The 23,433-nt window shown below is 39.0% G+C and overlaps 1 protein-coding gene across 1 annotated transcript in view; it reads left to right on the top strand.

Annotated features, from left to right (window-relative positions):
- The window catches only part of LOC145520425 (uncharacterized), a 174,710-nt gene that overhangs the window by 15,716 nt on the left and 135,561 nt on the right, over positions 1–23,433 (top strand). Inside the window, exons 4-8 of the mRNA XM_081526707.1 lie at positions 12,206–12,369; positions 14,449–14,521; positions 14,905–15,015; positions 20,275–20,388; positions 22,877–23,071. Of these exons, the coding sequence (XP_081382833.1) occupies positions 12,233–12,369; positions 14,449–14,521; positions 14,905–15,015; positions 20,275–20,388; positions 22,877–23,071 (630 nt within the window). The 5' untranslated portion in view covers positions 12,206–12,232. The remainder of the gene's footprint in view (positions 1–12,205; positions 12,370–14,448; positions 14,522–14,904; positions 15,016–20,274; positions 20,389–22,876; positions 23,072–23,433) is intronic.

Here is a 23,433-nt window from a genome sequence, read left to right as displayed (position 1 = left end):
AAAAATCATAATACATTTGCTCACAAGTAAGTATTGAGACTTCTACTTCAGGTAAGATTTAGTAGAAAGGCCACATTCCCACTAAAACAGATAAATTACAAAGTCATATGTTTAAAGTCATTTGAAAATTATAGACACAATGAAAACTAGAAGAATGAAAATTCCAGAAAGGGAAGTGCCTTCCTGGGTCACTTGACAATCACGGTTTTATTTCTTAGAGCATTTACCAATTCTGGTCACAGTGACCCTGCTTTTGGCATGGGTACTCTCCTGGAACAAAGAAAAGCCAGGGGAGTTTTTGAAGGTCGTAGATACAGACATGACAGATTTGAATTTAAATTCTGAAAAGTACCACTGGTATTTGCTGAATGCTAGAGTATGAAAGAAACTGGAGAACTGTTCAAGAAAGTCAGAATAAGATCTGCACTCTCATGGTGAAGAGAAAGGCACTCTGCTAAAGAAAGGGCATAGACTTGGATTACTGTGATGTTGAATGGTTTGCCATGGAAATGAACAAAGATCATTCTGTCATTTTTGAGATTGCACCCAAGTACTGGATTTCAGACTCTCTTGTTGACTATGAGGGCTACTTCATTTCTTCTAAGGGATTCTTGTCCATAGTAATAGATATAATGGTCACCTGAATTAAATTCCCCCATTCCCATCCATTTTAGTTCTATTATATCTATTATACCATTATATCTATTACTAAGAATCCCTTAGAAGAAATGGAGTAGCCCTCATAGTCAACAAGAGAGTCCAAAATGGAGTACTTGGGTGCAATCTCAAAAACAACAGAATGATCTCAGTTTGTTTCCAAGGCAAACCATTCAACATTATAGTAATCCATTTTACTTCACTGATTCCTAAAAGGTCAGTGTTCACTCTTGCAATCTCCTGTTTGACCTCTTCCAATTTACCTTGGTTCCAAATAGGGAAAGGTGTATGTCAGGGTTGTATATTGTCACCCTGCCTATTTAACTTATATGCAGAGTACATCATGCAAAAGGCCAGGCTGGATAAAGCACAAGCTGAAATCAAGATTGCTGGGAGAACTATCAATAACCTCAGATACACAGATGACACTACCCTTATGGCAGAAGGCGAAGAAGAACTAAAGAGCCTCTTGATGAAAGTAAAAGAGGAGAGTGAAAAAGTTGGCTTAAAACTCACATTCAGAAAACTAAGATCATAGTATCCAGTCCCATCACTTCATAGCAGTATATGGGGAAACAGTGGAAACAGTGACAGACTTTATTTTGGAGGGCTCCAAAATCATCGCAGATGGTGACTGCAGCTATGAAATTAAAAGACGCTTGCTCCTTGGAAGAAAAGCCATTACCACCTATAGATAGTATATTAAAAAGTATAGACATTCCTTTGCCAACAAACGTCTGTCTAGCCAAAGTTATCGTTTTTCCAATAGTCGTGTATAGATGTGAGAGTTGGACTATAAAGAAAGCTGAGCACTGAAGAATTGATACTTTTGAACTCTGGTGTTAGAGAAGACTCTTGAGAGTCCCTTGGACTTCAAGGAGATCAAAACAGTCAATCCTAAAGGAAATCAGTCCTGAATATTCATTGGAAGGACTGATGCTAAAGCTGAAGCTCCAATACTTTGGCCACCTGATGCAAAGAACTGACTCATTGGAAAAGACCCTGATGCTGGGGAAGAGTGTAGGCAGGAGGAGAATGGGACGACAAAGGATGAGATGGTTGGATGGTGTCACCAACTCAGTGGCCAGGAGTTTGAGCAAAATTCGGGAGTTGGTGATGGACCAGGAAGCCTGACATGCTGCAGTCCATGGGGTCGCAAAGAGTCAGACATGACTGAGCGACTGAACTGAACTGAACTGAATTTACCTTGATTCATGGACCTAACATTCCAGGTTCCTAGACAATATTGTTCTTTGCAGCATTGGACTTTACTTTGAGCAGCAGACACATCCACAACTGGGCATTGTTCTGCTTTGGCTCAGCCTCTTCATTCTTTCTGAAGCTAATTCTACACTTTTCTCCACTAGCATATTGAATACCTAACATCTTTCAGTGTCACATGTTTTTGCCTTTTCATACTATTCGTGGAGTTCTCAAGGCAAAATGCTGAAGTAGTTTTCCATTCCCTTCTCCAGTGGACCACATTTTGTCAGAACTCTCCACTGTGACCCATCTGTCTTGGGTGGCCCTACTCTGCATGGCCCATAGTTTCACTGAAGTACACAAGGCTGTGGTCCATGTGATCATTTTGGTTAATTTTCTGTGATTGTGTTTTTCATTCCATCTGCCCTGTAATGGTTGTGGATAAGAGGCTGTACAAGCTTCCTAATGGGAGGGACTGGCTGTGGGGAAAACTGGGTCTTGCTCTGGTGGGCAAGGCCATCCTCAGCAAATCTTTAATCCAGTCTTCTGCTGATGAGTGGGTTTGTGCTCCCTTCATGTAGTTTGTCCTGAGGCAGCCCAGTTCTGCAGTATGTAGTCTCTATGGAAGGGCTATAGTCTCTGTGCTAAACCTAATGGCAACCTCCTCCAGGAGGACATGCCAACACACCATCTCCCAGGAATGCTGCTGCCAGTGAACCTGACCCTGAGCCATGCACAATGGACCTGTGCCTCTGCTGGAGACTTCCACTCACAGGCAAGTCTAACTCTTAATGGGGTCACTGCTCCTTTCTCCTGGATTGTAGTGCACACAAAGTTTTGTTTGTTCTTCCAAGAGTCTCTTTTTCTCCAGTCCTGTGGAAATTCTGTAACCAAATCCCGCTGACCTTCAAAGTCAGATTCTGTGGGGATTCCCAGTCCCTTTGCTGGACCCCCAGGTTGGGAAGTCTTGTTGTGGGGCCTAAAACCTTCACAACAGTGAGAGAAATTCTTTGGTGTAATTGTTCTCCAGTTTGTGGATCGCCAGCCCGGCAACTCTATGATGGGACTAATGGTGACTTCCTCCAAAGGACTTTGTCACACGCTGCGCCTCCCAGGACCACTGATGCCAGTGGCCTTGTCCCTGCATCAGGCCACTGCTGACCATGCCTCTGCAGGAGACCCTCAAACACTCACAGGCAGGTCTGGCTGAGACTCTAGTGAGGGGGTCACTGCTCCTTTCCCTGGGTCCTAGTGTACACAAGGTTTTGTTTGTGCCCTCTAAGAGTCTCTGGCAGGTATTTTGATTTTAAACATGATTGTGTCCCTCCTACTGTCTTATTGTGGCTTCTTCTTTGTCCTTGGACATGGCGTATCTATTTTGGTTGGTTCCAGTGTTCTCCTGTCAATTGTGCTTAGCAGCTAGCTGCAATTTTGGTGTTCTCGCAGGAGAAGATGAGTACACGTCCTTCTTCTCCACCATCTAGGTGGACAACCATTCAACATCACAATAATCCAAGTCTATGCCCCAACCACTAATGCTGAAGAAGCTGAAGTTGACAAGTACTATGAAGACCTACAAGACCTTCTGGAACTAACATCAAAAAAAGATATCCTTTTCATCATAGGGGATGCAAAAGTAGGAAGTCAAGAGATACCTGGAATAATAGGCAAGTTTGGCCTTGGAGTACAAAATGAAGCAGGGCGGAGGCTCACAGAGTTTTGCCAAGAGAACACACTGGTCATAGCAAACACCCTCTTCCAACAATGCAAGAGACAACTCTACACATGGACATCACCAGATAGTCAATATTGAAATCAGATTGATTACATTCTTTGCAGCCAAAGATTGAGAAACTCTATTCAGTCAGCAAAAACAAGACTGGGTGCTGACTGTGGCTCAGATCATGAGCTCATTATTGCAAAATTCGGACTTAAATTGAAAAAAATAGGGAAAAGCACTAGGCCATTCAGGTATGACCTAAATCAAATCCCTTATGAAAGTGACAAAGATTCAGGGGATTAGATCTGATAGACAGTGCCTGAAGAGCTATGGACAGAGGTTCATAACACTGTACAGGAGGCAGTGATCAAAACCATCCCCAAGAAAAAGAGATGCAAAAAGGCAAAATAGTTGTTTGAGGAGGCTTTACAAATAGCTGAGAAAAGAAGAGAAGCAAAAGGCAAAGGAGAAAAAGAAAGATATCTGAATGCAGAGTTACGGAGAATAGCAGGAGAGTTAAAGCCTTCTTAAGTGAAAAATGCAAAGAAATAGAGGGATACAATAGAATGAGAAAGACTAGAGATCTCTTCAAGAAAATTAGAGATACCAAGGGAACATTTGATGCAAAGATGGACACTATAAAGGACAAAAAGAGTATGGACCTAACAGAAGCAGAAGAGATTAAGTAGAGGTGGCAAGAATACACAGAAGAACTGTATAAAAATGTCTTAATGACCTGGAAAACCATGATGGTGTGGTCACTCACCTAGAGCCAGACATCCTGGAGTGTGAAATCAAGTGGGCCTTAGCAAGCATTGCTACGAACAAAGCTAGTGCAGGTGATGAAATTCCAACTGAGCTATTTAAATTCTAAAAGAGAATGCTGTAAAGTGCTGCACTCAATATGCCAGCAAATTTGGAAAACTCAGCAGTGACCACAGGACTGGAAAAGGTCAGTTTTCATTCCAATCCCAAAGAAGGGCAATACCAAAGACTGTTAAAGCTACCATACAATTGTGCTCATTTCACATGCTAGCAAGGCAATGTTCAGTATCCTTCAAGCTAGACTGCAACAGTATGTGAACCGAGAACTTCCAAATGTACAAGCTGGATTTAGAAAAGGCTGAGGAACCAGAGATCAAATTGCTAACATCCGTTGGATCATAGAAAAAACAAGGGAATTCCAGAAAAATACCTAGTTCTGTTTCATAAACTACGCTAAAGCTTTTGACTCTGTGGATCACAACAAACTGTGGAAAATTCTTAAAGAGATAGGAATACCAGACCACCTTACCTGCCTCCTGTAAAATCTATAAGTGGGTCAAGAAGCAACAGTTAGAACTGGACATGGAACAATGGACTGGTTCCAAATTGGGAAAGGAGTATATCAAGGCTATATATTGTCACCCTGCTTATTTAACTTACATGCAGAGTACATCATGTGAAATGCTGGGCTGGGTGAGTCACAAGCTGGATTCAAGATTGCCAGGAGAAATATCAGTAACCTCGGATATGCATATGACCCCACCCTAATGGCAGAAAGTCAAGAGGAACTGAAGAACCTCTTGATGAAAGTGAAAGAGGAGAGTGAAAAAGCTGGCTTAAAACTCAACATTCAAAAAAGTAAGATCATGGTATCCAGTCCCATCACTTCATGGCAAATAGATGGGGAAACAATGGAAAGAGTGACAAACTTTATTTTCTTAGACTCCAAAATCACTGCAGATGGTGATTGCAGCCATGAAATTAAAAGATGCTTGCTCCTGTGGTGTTGGAGAAGACTCTTGAGAGTCCCTTGGACTGCAAGAAGATCCAACCAGTTCATCCTAAAGGAGATCAGTCCTGGGTGTTCATTGGAAGGACTGATGTTGAAGCTGAAACTCCAATACTTTGGCCACCTGATGCGAAGAGTTGACTCATTGGAAAAGACCCTAATGCTGGGAAGGATTGGGGGCAGGAGAAGAAGGGGACGACAGAGGATGAGATGGTTGGATGGCATCACTGACTCGATGGACATGGGTTTGGGTAAAGTCCGGGAGTTGGTGATGGACAGGGAGGCCTGGCATGCTGCTATTCATGGGGTCACAAAGAGTCGGACACGACTGAGCGACTGAACTGAACTGAACTACTCCTTGGAAGAAAAGCTGTGGCAATCCTAGACAGAGTATTAAAAAGCAGAGACATCACTTTGCTGACAAAAGTCCATCTAGTCAAAGCTATTGTTTTTCCATTGGTCATGTACAGATGTTGGACCACAAGGAAGGCTTAGCACCAAATAATTGTTGCTTTTGAACTGTGGTGTTGGAGAAGACTCTTAAGGGTCCCTTGGACTACAAGGAGATCAAACCAGTCAAACCTAAAGAATATCAACCCTGAATATTCATTGGTAGGACTGATTCTGAAGCTGAATTTCAAATACTTTGACTACCTAATGCAAAGAGCCAACTCATTGGAAAAGACTCTGATGCTGGGAAAGATTGAGAGCAGGAGGAGAATGGGGCAACAAAGGAGTTAGATGGATTAGTGGCATCACCCACTCAATGGACACGAGTTTGAGGAAACTCAAGACATAATGAAGAACAGGGATGCCTGGCATGCTCTAGTCCAAGGGGTTGCAAAGAGTTGGACATGACTGAGCAACTGAACAAGAAAAAGGGACTGCATCAAACATATGACAAGTCACTCCTTCAAGTTTTTGCCAGATATTGAACTTGATGGAATGGGAGGCTAAGCCCAAAACTTTTGAAGGAGGGAATTTCAGGCATGAGAAGGAAGAGAAATGACCAGCTATGAATCAGAAGCCCTAGAAGGCCATATCCAAGAAATAAGGTGGACTGCAAAGTCATGGTGAAATCTATCCACAGTGCTTTGAAGACAAATTTCTACTAATGACAGAAATCAACATGAAACACTTGATAAATTTTCCTCTCAAGACTTTGCCAGATTTTCACGCTACATGAGGGTGGGAGGCTAATGAGCTAAACAAAACCTCCAAAAGGCAGACTGAATCTCCTATAATGTTTAAATGTTGAAAGGAAATAGACCTCCCAAGCTACCGATCAGAAATCCAAGTGAGCCACACCTTAAGAAAAAAAGCAAGAAGTAGGCTGAGTCTAACTAAGACTGAAACCCAGCACCAATTTAGTTCAGTTCCTTGTAGTATTAAGGTGATCAGCCCTTCAAATTATTCATCTAACAGAGGAAACGGAGAACCTTTATGAGGGAAAATAACATCATTACAAGTCCCGTTTGTTCATTTTACACCCAAAATATGGCATATAATAAATTACAAGACTTGAGAAGAGGCAAGAAAATGTGAGTGTTAAGAGAAAATGCAAATAATAAAAGCAGATCCACAGATGATCCAGATATTGGAATTAGCAGGCAGGGTTTTTAAAATAATTATGTGCAGGGAAGAAAAGGAAAGGATGGGACGAATGGATAAAATGATGGATAATTTTGACAGAATTGGAATCTATAAAAATTATTTAACATGCATTATAGATTTTAAAAATATAATAGCTAAAATTGATAATTCATTTATAGTTTTAACAATAGCTTAGACTGAGCGAAGAGTGAACTTGAGGACAGATAAGTTGATAATACATAAAACTGAAGCACAGAGACAAAAAGAATGGAAAGAATAAAACTAGTATAAGAGATATATGGAATATAGTGAAGTAATTAAATATATATTAATTAGAGTCATAGAAGGATAAATATTAGAGAAAGGGGTAGAAGCAATATATGAAAAGATAATAGTCAAGAAATTTCCAAAACTGGTGATGGACATCATTTCAAACATTAAAGAAGTTCAGTGAACCTTAATACACAGCAAAGGATTAAGTAAGTAATTTAGTGTATTGTAGCTGAACTGCTGACAAAGATAAAGTTTTTAAAGCAGCAAGAGAAAACAAGGCACATTACTTTATCACAAAGGAACAATAAAGCAGATGACTACTGTACTGAAATTATGGAAGCCAAAAGACATTTAAAGTGCTGAAAGAAAAAAAAATCTGTCAATTTTGTATCCAAATAAAATACCTTTGGAGATCATAGTAAAAATAAAGACTTATTCAGACAAATAAAAGTTGAGAGAATCCATCAACAGCAGACACACACTGTGGAAAATATTAAAGGAAGTTCTTCAGGGTAAAGGAAAATGAACTCAAATGGAAGCACAGATCTTCCAGAAAGAAGAACAACAGGAAAGACAAATATATGGGTAAAAATAACTGACTTTTGAAGTAGCAAGAATAAAATAGATAGTGGAGTTTTATGTAGAAGTATTTAAAGTAAACATTTGCATGAATTATAGGAAGGAGGTGTGTGGCTTAAATCATAAATAAGGTTTTCATTTGGATAGTAAAAGGGAGATTGCAAAAAAAAAAGTGCTAGCTTTAGAGTGGAATACAGCATGAATACAAAATTTTAAGGTTAAAGTAGGCTGTAATAAGGAATTATATTGGACTATAGAGGTGGTTGGTGTTCAGTTGCTCAGTCGTGTCCAATTCTTTGTAACCTTGTGGACTGTGGCACAAGCTTTCCTGTACTTCACTATCTCCCTGAGTTTGCTCAGACTCATGTCCATTGAGTCAATGATGCCATCCAACCATTTCATCCTCTGTTGCCCCTTTCTTCTCTTGCCCTCAATCTTTCTCATCATCAGGGTCTTTTCCAGTGAATAAGCTCTTTGCATTGTGTGGCCAAAGTATTGGAGCTTCAGTTTCAGCATCAGTCCTTCCAATGAATATTCAGGGTTGTTTTCCTTTAGGATTGACTGGTTTGATCTTGCAGGCCAAGGGACTCTCAAGAGTCTTCTTCAGCACCACAGTTCAAAAGCATCATTCTTTGGTGCTCAACCTTCTTTATGGTTCAATTCTCACATCCATATGTGACTACTAGAATAACCATAGCTTTGACTATACAGACTTTCATGAGCAAAGTGATGTCTCTGCTTTTTAATACACTGTGTAGGTTTGTCATTGCTTTCCTTCCAAAGAGTAAGCATCTTTTAATTTCATGGCTGCAGTCACCATCCAAAATGATTTTTGCAGTCCATGGAAATAAAATTTGTCATCGTTTCCACTTTTCCCCCATCTATTTGCCTTGAAGTGATGGGACTGGGTGCCATGATCTTAGGTTTTTGAATTTTAAGCCTGCTTTAACATAAATGCAAACATCCTAAACACCGTGGTAGCAAAGTGAGTTCATTTTTCTTTAAAAAAAAGATCATTACCATGTGGGATTTATTCCAAAAAAGCAGTTTTGCCTTTCACAATAGAAAATCTGTGAAATGCACCATATTAAAAAATGAAAGGAAAATCACATGGCAATCTCAATAGGTAACTCAGCTGTTAAAGAATCTGCCTGCAATGCAGGAGACCTCAGTTTGATTCTTGGGTCAGAAAGATCCCCTAGAGAAGGGATAGGCTACCCACTCCAGTATTCTTGAGCTTCCCTGGTGGCTCAGCTGGTAAAGAATCTGCCTGCAATGCAGGAGACCTGGATTCAACCCCTGGGTTTGGAGGAGGGCATGGCAACCCACGCCAGTATTCTTGCCTGGAGAGTCCCCGTGGACAGAGAAGCCTGGCAGGTTACAGTCCATGGGGTTGCAAAAACTGAGTGACTAAGCACACCACAGCTCAATAGATGCCAGAGAAACAATTAACAAAATTCAATACCCATTCAAGGAAAACAAAGCTCTTGGTAAACTCACTGGGAAAAATCCTGATGCTGGGAAAGATTGAAGGCAGGAAGAGAAGCAGGTGACAGAGGATGAGGTGGTTGGATGACATCATCAACTCAATGGACAGGAGTTTGAGCAAACTCTGGGAGATAGCGAAGGACAGGGAATCCTGGCATGCTGCAGTCCATGGGGTCTCAGAGTTGGACATGACTGAGCAACTGAACAACAACAACAAAAAAACTAGAAGTAGAAGCAGGTTAACCAATTCAGAACATCAAATATGTCTGTGTCCCTTCATCCAACTAAAGGTCATGTTCTATAGCCACACTAAAGAGAAAACACTAATATGTTTGTTTGAACAATGCCTAGGGGATGATGGCACTGACTTGGAAGGAACCAGGGTCATTGAATGTCCAAGAGGAGCAGACACATTATGTTACACACATTTTCCAAACACATTACATTAGACACATTTAATCAATTTTGTTCTTTAAGCCACTGATGGCTGTGACTTTTTGTTTTAACAGTCTTACTCCTACTGATCCAGAAGATGGCACATAATGTATAACAAGAGAAATTTCATCTGTACAGAGGAAGAACATGTTGATCAAAGATGACCAAGTATCAAAAGTGGTTTACCTAGGGAGATGAGTGCAGGTCTTCATGAAGAAGATTGAATTGCCCCATGGTGATACAGGAGAGACTTGCTTACAGTTTAAATTCTATTCTGGCACTTGCTAGAATAAAAATCATTGTTTTATTTTGGTACACATCACATTACCAAATGTTAGTGGCTTTAAAAATGTTCAAAACTGCTGATTCATATGTTTTGATAGATGGGCTTTAGCCATTTACATTTATCATAGTTACCAAAATATTTGACTTCATTTCTTACATACTTCTTTTTCTTTTTTTCTTTTTTCCTACCCTCTATTGGATTTAAAAGACCCATTTCCTATCCCTTACCGCCCCCACCTGCCCCACTAGCTTGGGAAGGTCTGTGTTGCATTTCCATTCTTTTTGTAGTCACTTTGAAGTTTTTGACATGCATTATACGTTTTCCTATAATACTCTAAAGTTACTAAGTATTTCTCTTCTAAACATCCCTGCTTTAACTCCATTGAAGCCCACTTTATGCACTGAACACCCTCACACCCTGCTCAAGCTAATCTTACCATCTTTTTCTTACAGCTTAGATTCTATCACTTTTTAAACACAGTTGATAAAGGGGATTTTGGTTTGTTTACAATTGATAGTTAGTTAAATGTATTTATTTTAAAAAAAAAACACTATTGAAACAATTCTTGAGAATCTTTTCTGAGACTTTAAATGAGAGCCCAGTGCCTGCCTCACACAGAGTAGGTGCTCAATGAAAGGAACCCACCTTTCCCCCTCCCAGAATAAACAGTTGTTTGTCTCTTTAACACTAGTCATGAGTGCTCAGCAGGCGTGGATTCCTCTGGGTTGGATGCATTTCATGGACAGTTGGCAATGACGAACCTCTCCTTCTGTTAATTTTGTGAATACTGTATTTGACTGTGTAGCAAGTTAAATGATGCAGGAATAAATGTTCTCATTTCTGAGCTGTGAAGTGTTGAAAATGGATCAGAAAATAAAAGCAGAATGTCCATCCTTTGGAAGAAAAATGTCAGTCTGTGTTGCTGCCACTCTTGGCCGCTAGTTGGAATGCAGCTGTTAAGGCAGCTGTTTAACTGTTTGCCCAACTTGAAAGGACACTCACTACCAACTGGCAAATATTTTTCATAACATTTTGCTTTTGCTGAGAACAACAACAGTGCATTTTATCGAGCTCCAGCAGTGTGCCAAACATGACAGATTTATAACTCCGCAGGTTCACAACCTCAACTGAACACAATGCTCATTTCCATTTTTAATATTTATGAAAAGAATATAGGCTTCCAAAGGTAGCCTCTACACACACAAAAAAACTTTATATCTTACATATTTTGAAAATCAAGCAGATTAACTTGAGGAAATACCTCTGAAAATGAAAAATGAAAATCTTAAAAGGAAGATTTAAAGATTTTAAACTTCCTTAAGGTGGCCCAAGATTGACTTTACCCCCTTGTCCAGGACAGAGGAGTGCAGCAGTAGCAGAGGAAACACATCATCTACTGAATCTCTTGTGATTGATATGTCTCATTCTGGGTCATGAAGTTAATCTATGTTGCTAATAAAAATATTGACACTAAGTACTTAGCATACAGTTGTATTGAATCTGACAGGCTGTGAACTGGGGTGGTGGTGGGGAGTAGGGAGGGGTGCAGTCATCAACTATTTTATTTATAAAAGCTATAGGACAAATATAAGCATTTAAAATTAAGAAAAAATTTTCATGTACATAAGCATGATTTTCTTCTGAGTCCAAAAATACATGGATCATGATCATGTTACATAGCTCTCCATCCACAGTCTATTCCCTCTGGTCAGAAGCTCATGCCTTCAAAAAAGTTATGGATATATGCTTTAGGCATGTAGAGGGATCCTGTACATACCTATTATTTGTTTCAGCAGAAGTGATAGAAAGCAGAAGTGATAGAAAGCAGAAGTGATGACCACTCAAACATTTAGTGTGTAAGCCCCACAAGCCTTTATGAAGACAATGGAGGTCAGGCAGGGGAGATTCAATCTCATTTAATAAACCCTCACAATCAAAGCTGGAATAGAGAGATTTCTAAAGGTGAACTGGGCTGAACAAAGATGATCAATGGAGATATAACCTATATTTTCTCTACTATTTACCAAACGGTGATTAACTCATAAATGATAGTCTAATCTAGCTGTTTCTCCAAATTACAAAAACATACATTTCCACAAAGTTGATGTGATTTCTTGGACAATGATAGACAAAGTCTTACACACTGGGTAATGGTCACCAAGGGAATCAGCCACGAGTTTTGTGCTCTTTTTTTCAGGGATCAGAAAATTAGTAATTGCAAACCATGGATGAAATTTATAAGATCGCTTCCACAGAAAGGATCCAGGTGTTGGAAAAAGAACTGGCTATGCAATTGACTGAACTGAAGTCTGAGATAGAAGAACGATGGACTCTCCAGGGGTCAGCTCATCAAACTTACAGGTAAATAGTGGCAGTGTGAAGGCACGGTCTTCAAGAGCTTCAACCCCTACTCACATCCCATAATCTCCATCAGAGCCCCCCTCTCCTTTTTACTTGGACAATTGGCATCATCTCAAGCTCAGGCTTGACTGCTGCCCCTAAGGCTTTCCTATATTCTAGAATCGTCAAGGCATTTAGAGGCAATGTGCTACCAAAGAAAATGAAAAAGTGCTCTTCCATCTCACAAATATCATTGTCTTAAGATTCCAGAAGCTATTATACAAACCACACTCAATGAAACTTTATTTTTTCCAATGATATTTTAACTGAATTGGACCTTGATTTTGATGAGGAATTTCAAATTGAAAATAATATGAAGTATTTGATAGTGAATTCTGCAAAGTGATGTTCTATTAGGAACTATTCTATAGGTAAATGCTGCCAATGATAGCAATCAAACTCTTTGGGTCATTCACAGACACTTTGAGGTTAACTGAGAGGAAAGGCATGATCTGAGCAAGAGAAAGTCAGAGAGCTGAACCCTGAATCCCACCCAAACTCCTAGCATGCCAAAAAATTAGAAGACAAGAGGGCAGGGAAAAAATGAGTTTCTTCTGTTTCCCTGACTGCCTGTTTAGTAGCTGGTCCCCTTTCTAGGTGATTACTGGTTTTCCATCTCTGTGAGGCTATAGCCAGGATACAGGTACCTAGTAATCACAGAAATTATACCTTTGATTTATTAATGCTTTTACCCTCAAGGCCCTTTCAAAATGTGTATCTTTTTTCATCAAAACCAAGACATGAGGAGATAAGAGAAGGCATTATTCCAACTGCAGTTGGGAATTCAACACAACTGGCTCATGGGTTGCTTAGTCCCGCATGATTGAGAGGCCTTCTGACTGTCAACCTGGTGTTCCTTTGAGAAACAGGACCATGATTCCAGTGGGGTGAACTGCTGACAAGTGTATAAACTAACAATCTATTTTCATCTTCCCTTAAAACTTATCCATGGAGGACTGATAAATGGTCACATGAACAATATTAATCTGATCTTTACTGACTACAATCCCCTTCAAATCTCGTTTCTCACATGCATTCCAGAACTATCTCCTGTGGTCCCCTTGCCAGTGTTTGCAGAGTTCTCTCATAATAAAGTAACATTTGCACCATGGTTGTAATGTTCCCAAAGCTGCCAAACCCTGGAGTGTATCTTACACCCAATGGGGAGAGGGCCCCTCTTTCTGACCCAGGATCCCACCTCTTATCAGGCCCCAGGGCAATGCTGCTTGTACTTCCTTATGTCAGAGTCCCTGATGCAAACACCTTCCTTATGGTTAGGCTTGGACAACAGTCAATGAGAGTGCTTAAGCAAGCACTTCTGTGGTGTTTTTCCTAGAGATGAATAAATTTTTTGAAGCACAAAGTTTGGTTAAAATAATTTCCAAAGTATTTCATGTTTGATATTCAAGGATCATTTTCAACCTCCAGATAACTGAGCTAGAACACAAAAGTAAAAACATTTTGTTTGAATAATACTGATTTTATGTGTCAAATAAAATCAATGAGATAGAGATCTGATAAGCACAGTAACTGTTAGAAATGAGATTACTGAAGGAACTATGGGTAGGGGTAAGAAACGTCCTCACCACTGTCCGTATTTCTAGAGAGATAAGTTGGGGTAAAAAGAAAGACTATGTATTTGTGAGCAGGAGAGGACAACTGGCCCAGGTTAAGGTTTAACAGGAGTGAGATGTAAAGAGAGATTCTGACTAAGACAGAAGCCTGTGGCCTTTACATGCCACCAATAATCCAGTATAATACATTTATTAAGAAATGAGCAGTTGTGGAGTTGCAGATTAATCAGGGAAGGAGGAGAAGTGGGTGACAGAGGATGAGATGGTTGGATAGCATCACTGATGCAATGAACATGAGTTTGAGCAAACTCCAGGAGATAGTGAAAGACAGGGAAGCATGGCACTCTGCAGTCTATGGGGTCGCAAAGCGTTAAGACTTGACTTAGCGACTAAACAATAACAACAGTCTTTGATCTGATTTATAATAGCTTCTATGATTACAACTTCTATTGCATAATTTCTGCAGCTCTGTTCGAATGCCAAAGGACATCTCTTACTTTAGAAGAGAAAGGGAACTGGCCCTAAAGAAAACTTTACAGGTGAGTAAAACACCTGTAATACACCTGGGCTATTTCAATACAACAGCAAATTAGGATTTGCTAAGTTGTTGGAAACTCTTGACAAGGAAAACTTCTTTTTGTAAACAAGCAGCTGATCTTATTGACAGTGTTTTCAAAGAAAAAACATTCAGCTCACTGCTGGACCAGAGAAGGCCAGTCCTTTGGAGAGATCTGATTTTTGTAGTGTGTTCAACTTTACAGTTCCTTGATTTATGATGTTAAAAATAATTATTTGAAATCTTAGGTATAACAGCATAACATATGAAAGCTATCAGAAATTGTACGTCATTTTCTGTCATAGACACTGATTGTTTTGTTTCCTTCTTTCCCTTTCTTTGGTTGCTCTGTTCTCTGGGGTTCAGGTGGCTGGGTCAAAGTCCCTTGTTATTCAACCAGATGTCATGCAGAGGGAGCTAGAGAGCTGCCTAAGGAGAGAGTACACTCCTGAAAATTTACCTTTGCTTCTGTTGCAGGTAAGAGTCATTTTGCAATTTGAAAAGCAGATTTGAAATTTAGTAGAAATGTATGAACAAAACTGGCTTTCTGGCATGTCCTCTGGCCAGGGTACAATCTTCTCTATATGTAGAGAATTTGCAGAATTTGGTTAATATAAATGCTCTTCTTTGCTAGAGACCCATGCCAAGCTCCAGGAAATAGTGAAGGACAGTGAAGCCTGATGTGCTGCAGTCCATGGGGTCACAAAGAGTCAGACATGATTTAGCAACTGAACAACAGTTACAACATGCCATTTAAGTTCAGCTTAGTTACAGCCACTAAACAATTGGCAAAGTTCCTAATAGTTACTCTTTGTGCTGGTATTATGAAGCAATACAACATTGACTAAGATAGTTGCAGACCTCAAAAACTGTTGGCTGACCTAGGGAAGATATTTCTGGAAATCTCTCTTAAGAAAATAGCTCACAACATGGGTATTGGGGGGAAGATATTCCATAAAGATCATTATTGCAGCGTTATAATAAAAGTGAAAAAATTGGAGTTGCCTAAATGTCTAATCATAGGAGAGTTAAGAAAAACAGTATGGTATTTGATAGATTATTGTTCTGCCTTTAAAGATTTTCTGCATAAGGAATTATTGTGTTATGTAATATAAGGTAACAAAAACGTGTGTGTAAGTATATTACAATAATGGTCATGTAGTGTACAGAAAAATCACTTGAAGAGCAGACATAGGCCAAAATGTTAGTAATTACTGTCTTTGAATGGCAAGATAATGAATTTCCTTATTTTGCTTCTATGTATTTTCTAAATTTTTTATAATAGAAATTATTTTTAAAATTTTATAATTTTTCTAAAATTAAAAAAAATTTATAATCATGTACTGTTTAGATTTTAAAAATTCATTGTTCTTTACTCTTGTGTTTTGAGTTACAACCTCACTATGCATACAAAGTAAATTATTAGCAACTAACTAATAAGTATTAAGTTAGCAATTAACTAATAAGTAAATCACAAAGAAAAATATTCAGATTTTGCTTGCAAGTCAAACTTATGTCATTATTTTCATCCAGGAGTCTCTTTTCCTAATATTTCTGGCACTCTTCATTCCTTTGTGTGTATCAGTGCTTCTCGTAGGAGAGAAGAGGAGGGGAGGGTGAAGGTTGGAGATGCTTGGCAAGACATTTTTGGCTGTCACAATTTGGGGAGGGGAGTGGGTTGCTACTGGCCTCTAGTTAGTAGAGGCCAGGGATGCTGCTAAACATCCTGCAATGCACAGGACCACCCCTTCACTGCAAAGAATTATTCAGTCCCAAACATCAATAGTGCAGAGGCTGAAAAAGCTTCAGTTCAGTTCAGTCGCTCAGTCATGTCCAACTCTTTGTGACCCCATGGACTGCAGCACGCCAGGCCTCTCTGTCCATTACCAACTCCCGAGGCTTGCTCAAACTCATGTCCATCAAGTCAGTGATGCCATCCAACCATCTTATCCTCTGCCGTCCCCTTCTCCTCCTGTCTTCAACCTTTCCCAGCATCAGAGTCTTTTCCAGTGAGTCAGTTCTTCACATCAGGTGGGGAAAGTAGTGGAGCTTCAGCATCAGTCCTTCCAATGAATATTCAGGACTGATTTCCTTTAGGATGGACTGGTTGGATCTCCTTGCTGTACAAGGGACTCTCAAGAGTCTTCTCCAACACCACAGTTCAAAAGCATCAATTCTTCAGCACTCAGCTTTCTTTATAGTCCAACTCTCACATCCATACATGACTACTGGAAAAACCATAGCTTTGACTAGACAGGCAAAAGCTTTGAAAAAGCTTGGTAGAATCCAAGTTTTCATATGTTATCATATATCTTCTGCCTAAAGAACTTAATTTAACATTTCTTGTGGTACAGATGTGCCAGGGACAAATTCTCTCGGTATTTGTTTGAGAAAAAAAAAGGCCTTTGTTTGCCTTCATTTTAGAAAGGTATATTTGTTCAATATGGTATTCTAGGCTGATATTTTTTCCCTTTTATCTCTTTAAATGTGTTGCTCTACTGTCTTTTCGCTTGCATTGTTTCCATTTCCTAATACTTTTTATTCTTTTGTTCTCTGGTTGCTTTTAAGATTTTCTCTTAATGGTTTTAAGCTATTTGATTATGATGTTTCTTGATGAGGTTTTCTTTGTGTTTCTCTTGCTTGGAGTTGGTTGAACTTCTGGATTGTGATTTTATCGTTTTCATCAATTAAAATTTTTTTCAACTGTTATTTCTCCAAATGTATTTTATATCCCTACTCGTCCTTCTGGGACTGCAGTGACATATATGTTTCGTTCGTGCATGCTTCAGTCGTGTCTGTTCTGCACTCTATGGACTGCAGCCTGCCAAGCTCATCCATCCATGGGATTCTCCAGGCAAGAATACTGGAGTGGGTTGCCATGCCCTCCTCCAGGGGATCCTCCCAACCCAGGGATCAAACCTGTTTCTCTTATATCTACCTGCATTGGCAGATGGGTTCTTTACCACTAGCATCACTTGAGAAGCCTGACATATATGTTAAATCAATTCATATCTTCCATAAGTCACTGAGGCTCTGTTAAATTTTTGTCTTTTTTTCCCTCAGTGCTTCATTTTGTATAGTATCTATTGCTATATCTTCAAGTTTATTAACCATTTCTTCTGCACTGTCTAATCTGCTGCTGCTCCTATTGTTGTTCAGTTGCTAAGTCTTGTCTGACTCTTTGTGACCCCTTGGTCTGTAGCATACCAGGCTTCCCTGTCCTTCACTATCTCCTGAGTTTGCTCAGATTCATGTCCGATGAGTCCGTGATGCCATCCAACCATCTCATCCTCTGTCGCCCCCTTCCCATCCTATCCTAAATCTTTCCCAGCATCACGGTCTTTTCCAATGAGTCAGCTCTTGCCGTCATGTGGGCAAAGTATTGGAGCTTCAGCTTCAGCATCAGTCCTTCCAATGAATATTCAGGACTGATTTCCTTTAGGATTGGCTGGATTGATCTCCTTGCTGTCCAAGGGACTCTCAAGAGTCTTCTCCAGCACCACAGTTTGAAAGCATCAATTCTCCTGCACTTAGCCTTCTTTATGGTCCAACTCTCACATCCGTACATGACTACTGGAAAAACCATGGCACTGACTATATGTGTATAGCAAAGTGATGTCTCAGCTTTTTAATGCACTGTCTAGGTTTGTCATAGCTTTCCTTCCAAGGAGCAAGCATCTTTAAATTTCGTGGCTGCAGTCACCATCCACAGTGATTTTGGAGCTCAAAAAAATAAAATCTGTCACTGTTTCCATTGTTTCCCCATCTGTTTGCCATGAAGTGATGGGACCAGATGCCATGATCTTAGTTTTCTGAATGTTGAGTTTTAGGCCAGGTTTTCACTCGCCTCTTTTACCCTGATTAAGAGGGTCTTTAATTCCTCTTCACTTTCTGCCATTAGAGTGGTATCATCTGCATATTTGAGGTTGTTGATATTTCTCCTGGCAATCTTGATTCCAGCTTGTGATTCATCCCACCTGGCATTTAGCATGATGTACTCTGCATATAAGTTAAGTAAGCAGGGTGATAATATACAGCCTTGATATACTTCTTTTCCAATTTTGAATCAGTCCATTGTTCCATGTCCAGTTCTAATCTGCTGTTAATCCTATCCAATGAATTTTTTATTTCATATATTATAGTCTTCATTTCTAGAAGTTCTATTTAATTTTTTGAAATATTTTTCATTTCTCTATTATGTTCACATTTTCCTTTCAATTCTTGAACATACTGAGCATAGTAATAAAAATTCTTTTAAAGTCCTTGTTTGCTAATTTTATCACCGGTGCCATTTCTGGGCCTGTCTCTTCATTAACTTTTCTCCTTCTTATGGATCATATTTGTCTGCTTCTTTGCATGTCTAGTAATTTTTCTGAACACTGGGCATTGCGGTTTTACATTGCTGAATGCTGATTTTTTTTTTTATATTCCTTTAAGGAAGTTATACTTCATTCTGGCAGGCAATTAAGTTATAGATCAGTTTCACACTTACAAGGTTTGGTCTTGGCAGGTTTAGAGTAACTTTTACTCCAGACATAGTTTATTCTTCTTACTAAATTGTCACCCCTCTTGTGTCTCTGCTGAACGCCCCAGGTATTTAGTGAGGACTTTTCACTCTGTCAGATTGAAACTTGAACATCTCCTAGTTCTGTTTGAACTCTGAGAAATGTTCAGTTTACAATTCCCTAGTTTGCTATTCTTTGCACAGCCTCGGATTTCCACCCTCTGCATGCAGTGCTTAATAGTCAGCAAAGAACTCAGAAATCTCTGTGTAGGTTTCTGGAGCCCCTTTTTTGCATAACTTTCTCCTCTCCATTATTCTGCCCTGCGAACTCCAGCTGACTCAACTTCCCAAACTTGATTTCTCTATCCTTAACTCAGAAAGACCATCATGCTCTGATTTCCTATTCTGGTTCAAAAACTGCCTTCTTCAGACAGAAAACCAGAGCTCATTTCATTTGTTTCCTTTCTCTCAAGGACAAGAGTCCTGCATTGCCTGTTGTTGCACATCAAAAAACAGTTGCTTCGTGTAATTTTCCCTGTTTTCTAATTGTTTATGATGGAAAGGTGCATCTGATACTACTTATTCCATCATAGCAGTATTATTTTTATCAGAAATAAATTTTTTTAAGAATTGGCTTATTTGACTACACTTAAGTATAAGTAAAATTCTTGACCTAAGTTTAAAAGGTATAATCATTTATAATGTTCTTTGTACTTTAGATTCATAAACTTCAGTTTTTAAAAAAATTTTAAGCTTAGCTTTAGATAATTTTATAGACTTTTATGTCACTGTTAAAACTTCAACAACTGATAGATGAAATTATAATCTGTTGGATTGACAAAATACCTATTTAAATTTGAATGGTATATTGAGCCAGGTTTCTTAATTTTATGACCTTCATGTAGAAAATATTGATAGATCCTTCCCAAACAGCCAAACTTATTTTCCTATCATATTTGTCCTTAAGGTTTAATCCAGTCTTCCCATGGTGCAGTTGGTAAAGAACCCACCTGCCAATGCAGGAAACATGGGTTCAGTCCCTGGGGTGGGAAGATCCCCTGGAGGAGGAAATGGCAACCCACTCCAGTATTCTTGCCTGGAGAATCCCATGGACAGAGGAGCCTGGCCGGCTACAGTCCATTGGGTCCCAAAGAGTCAGTCACGACTGGGAACACACTTCCTTCCTGTTATAATTGTATTCTAGTTAATTTTTATTGTTATTGTTGTTAAAGCATTATACAGAGAGAATTACCCAGCTGGCCCAGAGTAAATATTTACACATGCTTAGGTGGAAGAGATTTTGCCATCACAGTAAGATCATGGAGCAACTTTATCCTTTTTACAAGGTAGGAAGCCCATGAACAGAATCTATGGGCTATTTTCTATAATGAAACAAAATGGTCATTAAGCTTGTCATTGCTATTATTAAGTATAGTCATCATGCCTGTACATTATATCTCTAGACTTATTCATGCTACATAAACTGTAAATGTGTACCCTCTGGCCAACATCTCCCCTTTTCCCCTAAGCCCCAGCCCCTGGTTACCACTGTTCTATTCTCTGCTTCTCTGAGTTTGACTTTTTTTTTTTTTTTTAAGACTCCACATAAAAGGGATACCACACAGTTTTTGTCTTTTTCTCTGTCTGGTTTATTCCATTTAGCACAATGTCCTCCAGATTTATTCATGTTATTACAAATATTAGGATCCCCCTCCTCTTCATGGCTGAATAATATTCCATTATATGTATTTTTACCACATTTTCTTTATCCATTCATCCATCAGCAGACCCTTAGGTTTTCATATTTTGACTATTATGAATAATGCTGCAATGGAATATTGAAACACAGATATCGCTTCAAAATACTGATTTTGTTTTCTTTGAATATATACCCAAAAATGGGATTGCTGGATCATATGGTAGTTCTATTTTTTTTAATTTTTATTATTAATTGGAGGATAATTGCTTTACAATATTGTGTTGGTTTCTGCCATACAACAATAATCAGATATAAGTATACATATGTCCTCTCCCTCTGGAGCCTCCCTCCCAGCCCCTCATCTCACTCCTCTAGGTCATCCCAGAGCACCAAACTGAGTTCCCTGTGTTATACAGCAACTTCCTACTAGCTATCTGTTTTAAACATGGCAATGTATGTTTCAGTGCTAATCTCTCAATTCATTCCACCTTCTCCTTCCCCTACTATGTCCACAAATCCATTCTCTATGTTTTCGTGTTTATTCCTGCCCTGCAAATAGTTTCATCAGTATGATTTTTCTAGATTCTGTATATAAATATATGTGTTAATATATGATATTTGTTTTTCTCTTTCTGATTTAGTTCATACTGTGTAACAGATTTTAAGTTTGTCCTCCTCAGTTAAACTGACTCAAATTTGTTCCTTTTTTAATTGGTTGAGTAATATTCCATTGCATATATGTACCACAACTTCTTTTTTTTTTTAATTAGTTTATTTATCTGTTTTTTAACTTTACAATATTGTATTTGTTTTGCCATACATTGACATGAATCCACCATGGGTGTACATGTTTTCCCCTTCCAGAACCCCCCTCCCCCCACCCTCCCCATCCCATCCCTCTGGGTCATCCCAGTGCACCAGCCCCGATCACCCTGTATCATGCATCAAAACTGGACTGGCGATTCATTTCACATATGATAATTTACATGCTTCAGTGCCATTCTCCCATATCATCCTGCCATCACCCTCTCCCATAGAGTCCATAATACTGTTCTATTTATCTGTGTCTCTTTTGATGTCTCGCATACAGGGTTATCTTTACCGGTTAACTAAATATAGCCAGGACATGGAAGCAGCCTAGATGCCCATCAGCAGATGAATGGATAAGGAAGCTGTGGTACATATACACAATGGAATATTACTCAGCCATTAGAAAGAATACATTTGAATCAGTTCTAATGAGGTGGATGAAACTGGAGCCTATTATACAGAATGAAGTAAGCCAGAAAAAAAACACCAATACAGTATACTAACACATATATGTGGTATTTATTTAATCAGTAAAGATAACCCTTTATGTGAGATATCAAAAGAGACACAGATAAATAGAACAGTACCACAACTTCTTTATCCATTCATCTGTCGATGAACATCTAGGTTGCTTCCATGTCCTGGCTGTTGTAAATAGTGCTGCAATGAACAGTGGGGTATATATGTCTCTTTAAATTATGGTTTTCTCAGGATATATGCCTAGTAGTGGGATTTCTGGGTCATATGGTAGTTTTATTCTTAGTTTTTAAAGGAATCTCTATACTTTTCTCCATAGTGGCTGTTATCAGTATGGTAGTTCTATTTTTAATTTTTTGAGAAATTTCTATACTGTTGTCATATTATCATTAGATACACCAGTTTACATCTCCACAAACAATGTATCTTGTCAGTGTTTTAAGTGGTGGTTAAAGATGGGAAAGGAACTAACAGATGCCCTTACTTGCCATTTCTACCTGTGGCAGAAGATAATGGTACTATTTTTAAGAATGAGATTTGAGTGTGGCTTTATATTATAGAAAATTTATTTTTCTTCATAGGCTATAGCTAAAAAATCTAAGAAGCCAACTCCAGTTACTAAATTTCCTTATGCACTGACTCTTTGCTAGGGTCACTTTCCTTCAAAGTTGTGAGAATATGACTGATCGCTGTCCTTATCAGTCAAATTCAAAATATGGAAGAGTTTTAATATTACAAGAGCTTCTTATTTGGCTCCCAAACAGTAATACCCTATACTTGAAAACAAATGACACAAAGAATAAGGCTTGTGAATCATCAACTTCTGTCTTGGTATCTCTCGTAAACAGAAACAAGTTGTCTACATTATACAGGAATACAATGATGCTCTTCAGAGAGCTGATCGATTGTCTGTTGCACGAGAAAACTTCCTTATGGGAAAAAAGAATCCTCCTAACTTAGTGACACAGGAAGACCTGACTATTTACACAAATTGGTTAGTGTGTCACCTACACTCACTGAGGACTATTCACCACTATGTACAGGTACGTGAAACAGTTATATGGTGATGTAATGCCTTCCCAGAATGGTCAGGACATTGTTTTCTTCACACCTGTCACCTAATTTAGGGTTGTCGGTTTATGTATTCCATCTGCCTTACAAACGACAGGAAAAGAATGGGTCACTAGCTTTTTTCTTCGAGACCTTTGAAACTATTTTTCTTTTGGAACCTTGCTGTAATGAAATCACTCCATTTAGCTTTCCCAAAGATGTCTCTGTTACACTACTTTGTATTCACTCTATAATTTCTTGTTTTCAGCCTCTTGTTCTGGATTTATGCTCTCTAATGTAGATCCACTTTTTTATTCAGCAACCTCTAGTGAGGGTCTAATTTATGCCAGGGACA

This window comes from Giraffa tippelskirchi, chromosome 9 (assembly GCF_054371585.1).
Source record: "Giraffa tippelskirchi isolate mGirTip1 chromosome 9, T2T-mGirTip1v1.2.pri, whole genome shotgun sequence".
Taxonomy (NCBI): domain Eukaryota; kingdom Metazoa; phylum Chordata; class Mammalia; order Artiodactyla; family Giraffidae; genus Giraffa; species Giraffa tippelskirchi.
Note: the sequence above shows the minus strand (reverse complement) of the source record. Positions and strands in the feature narration are given on the sequence as shown.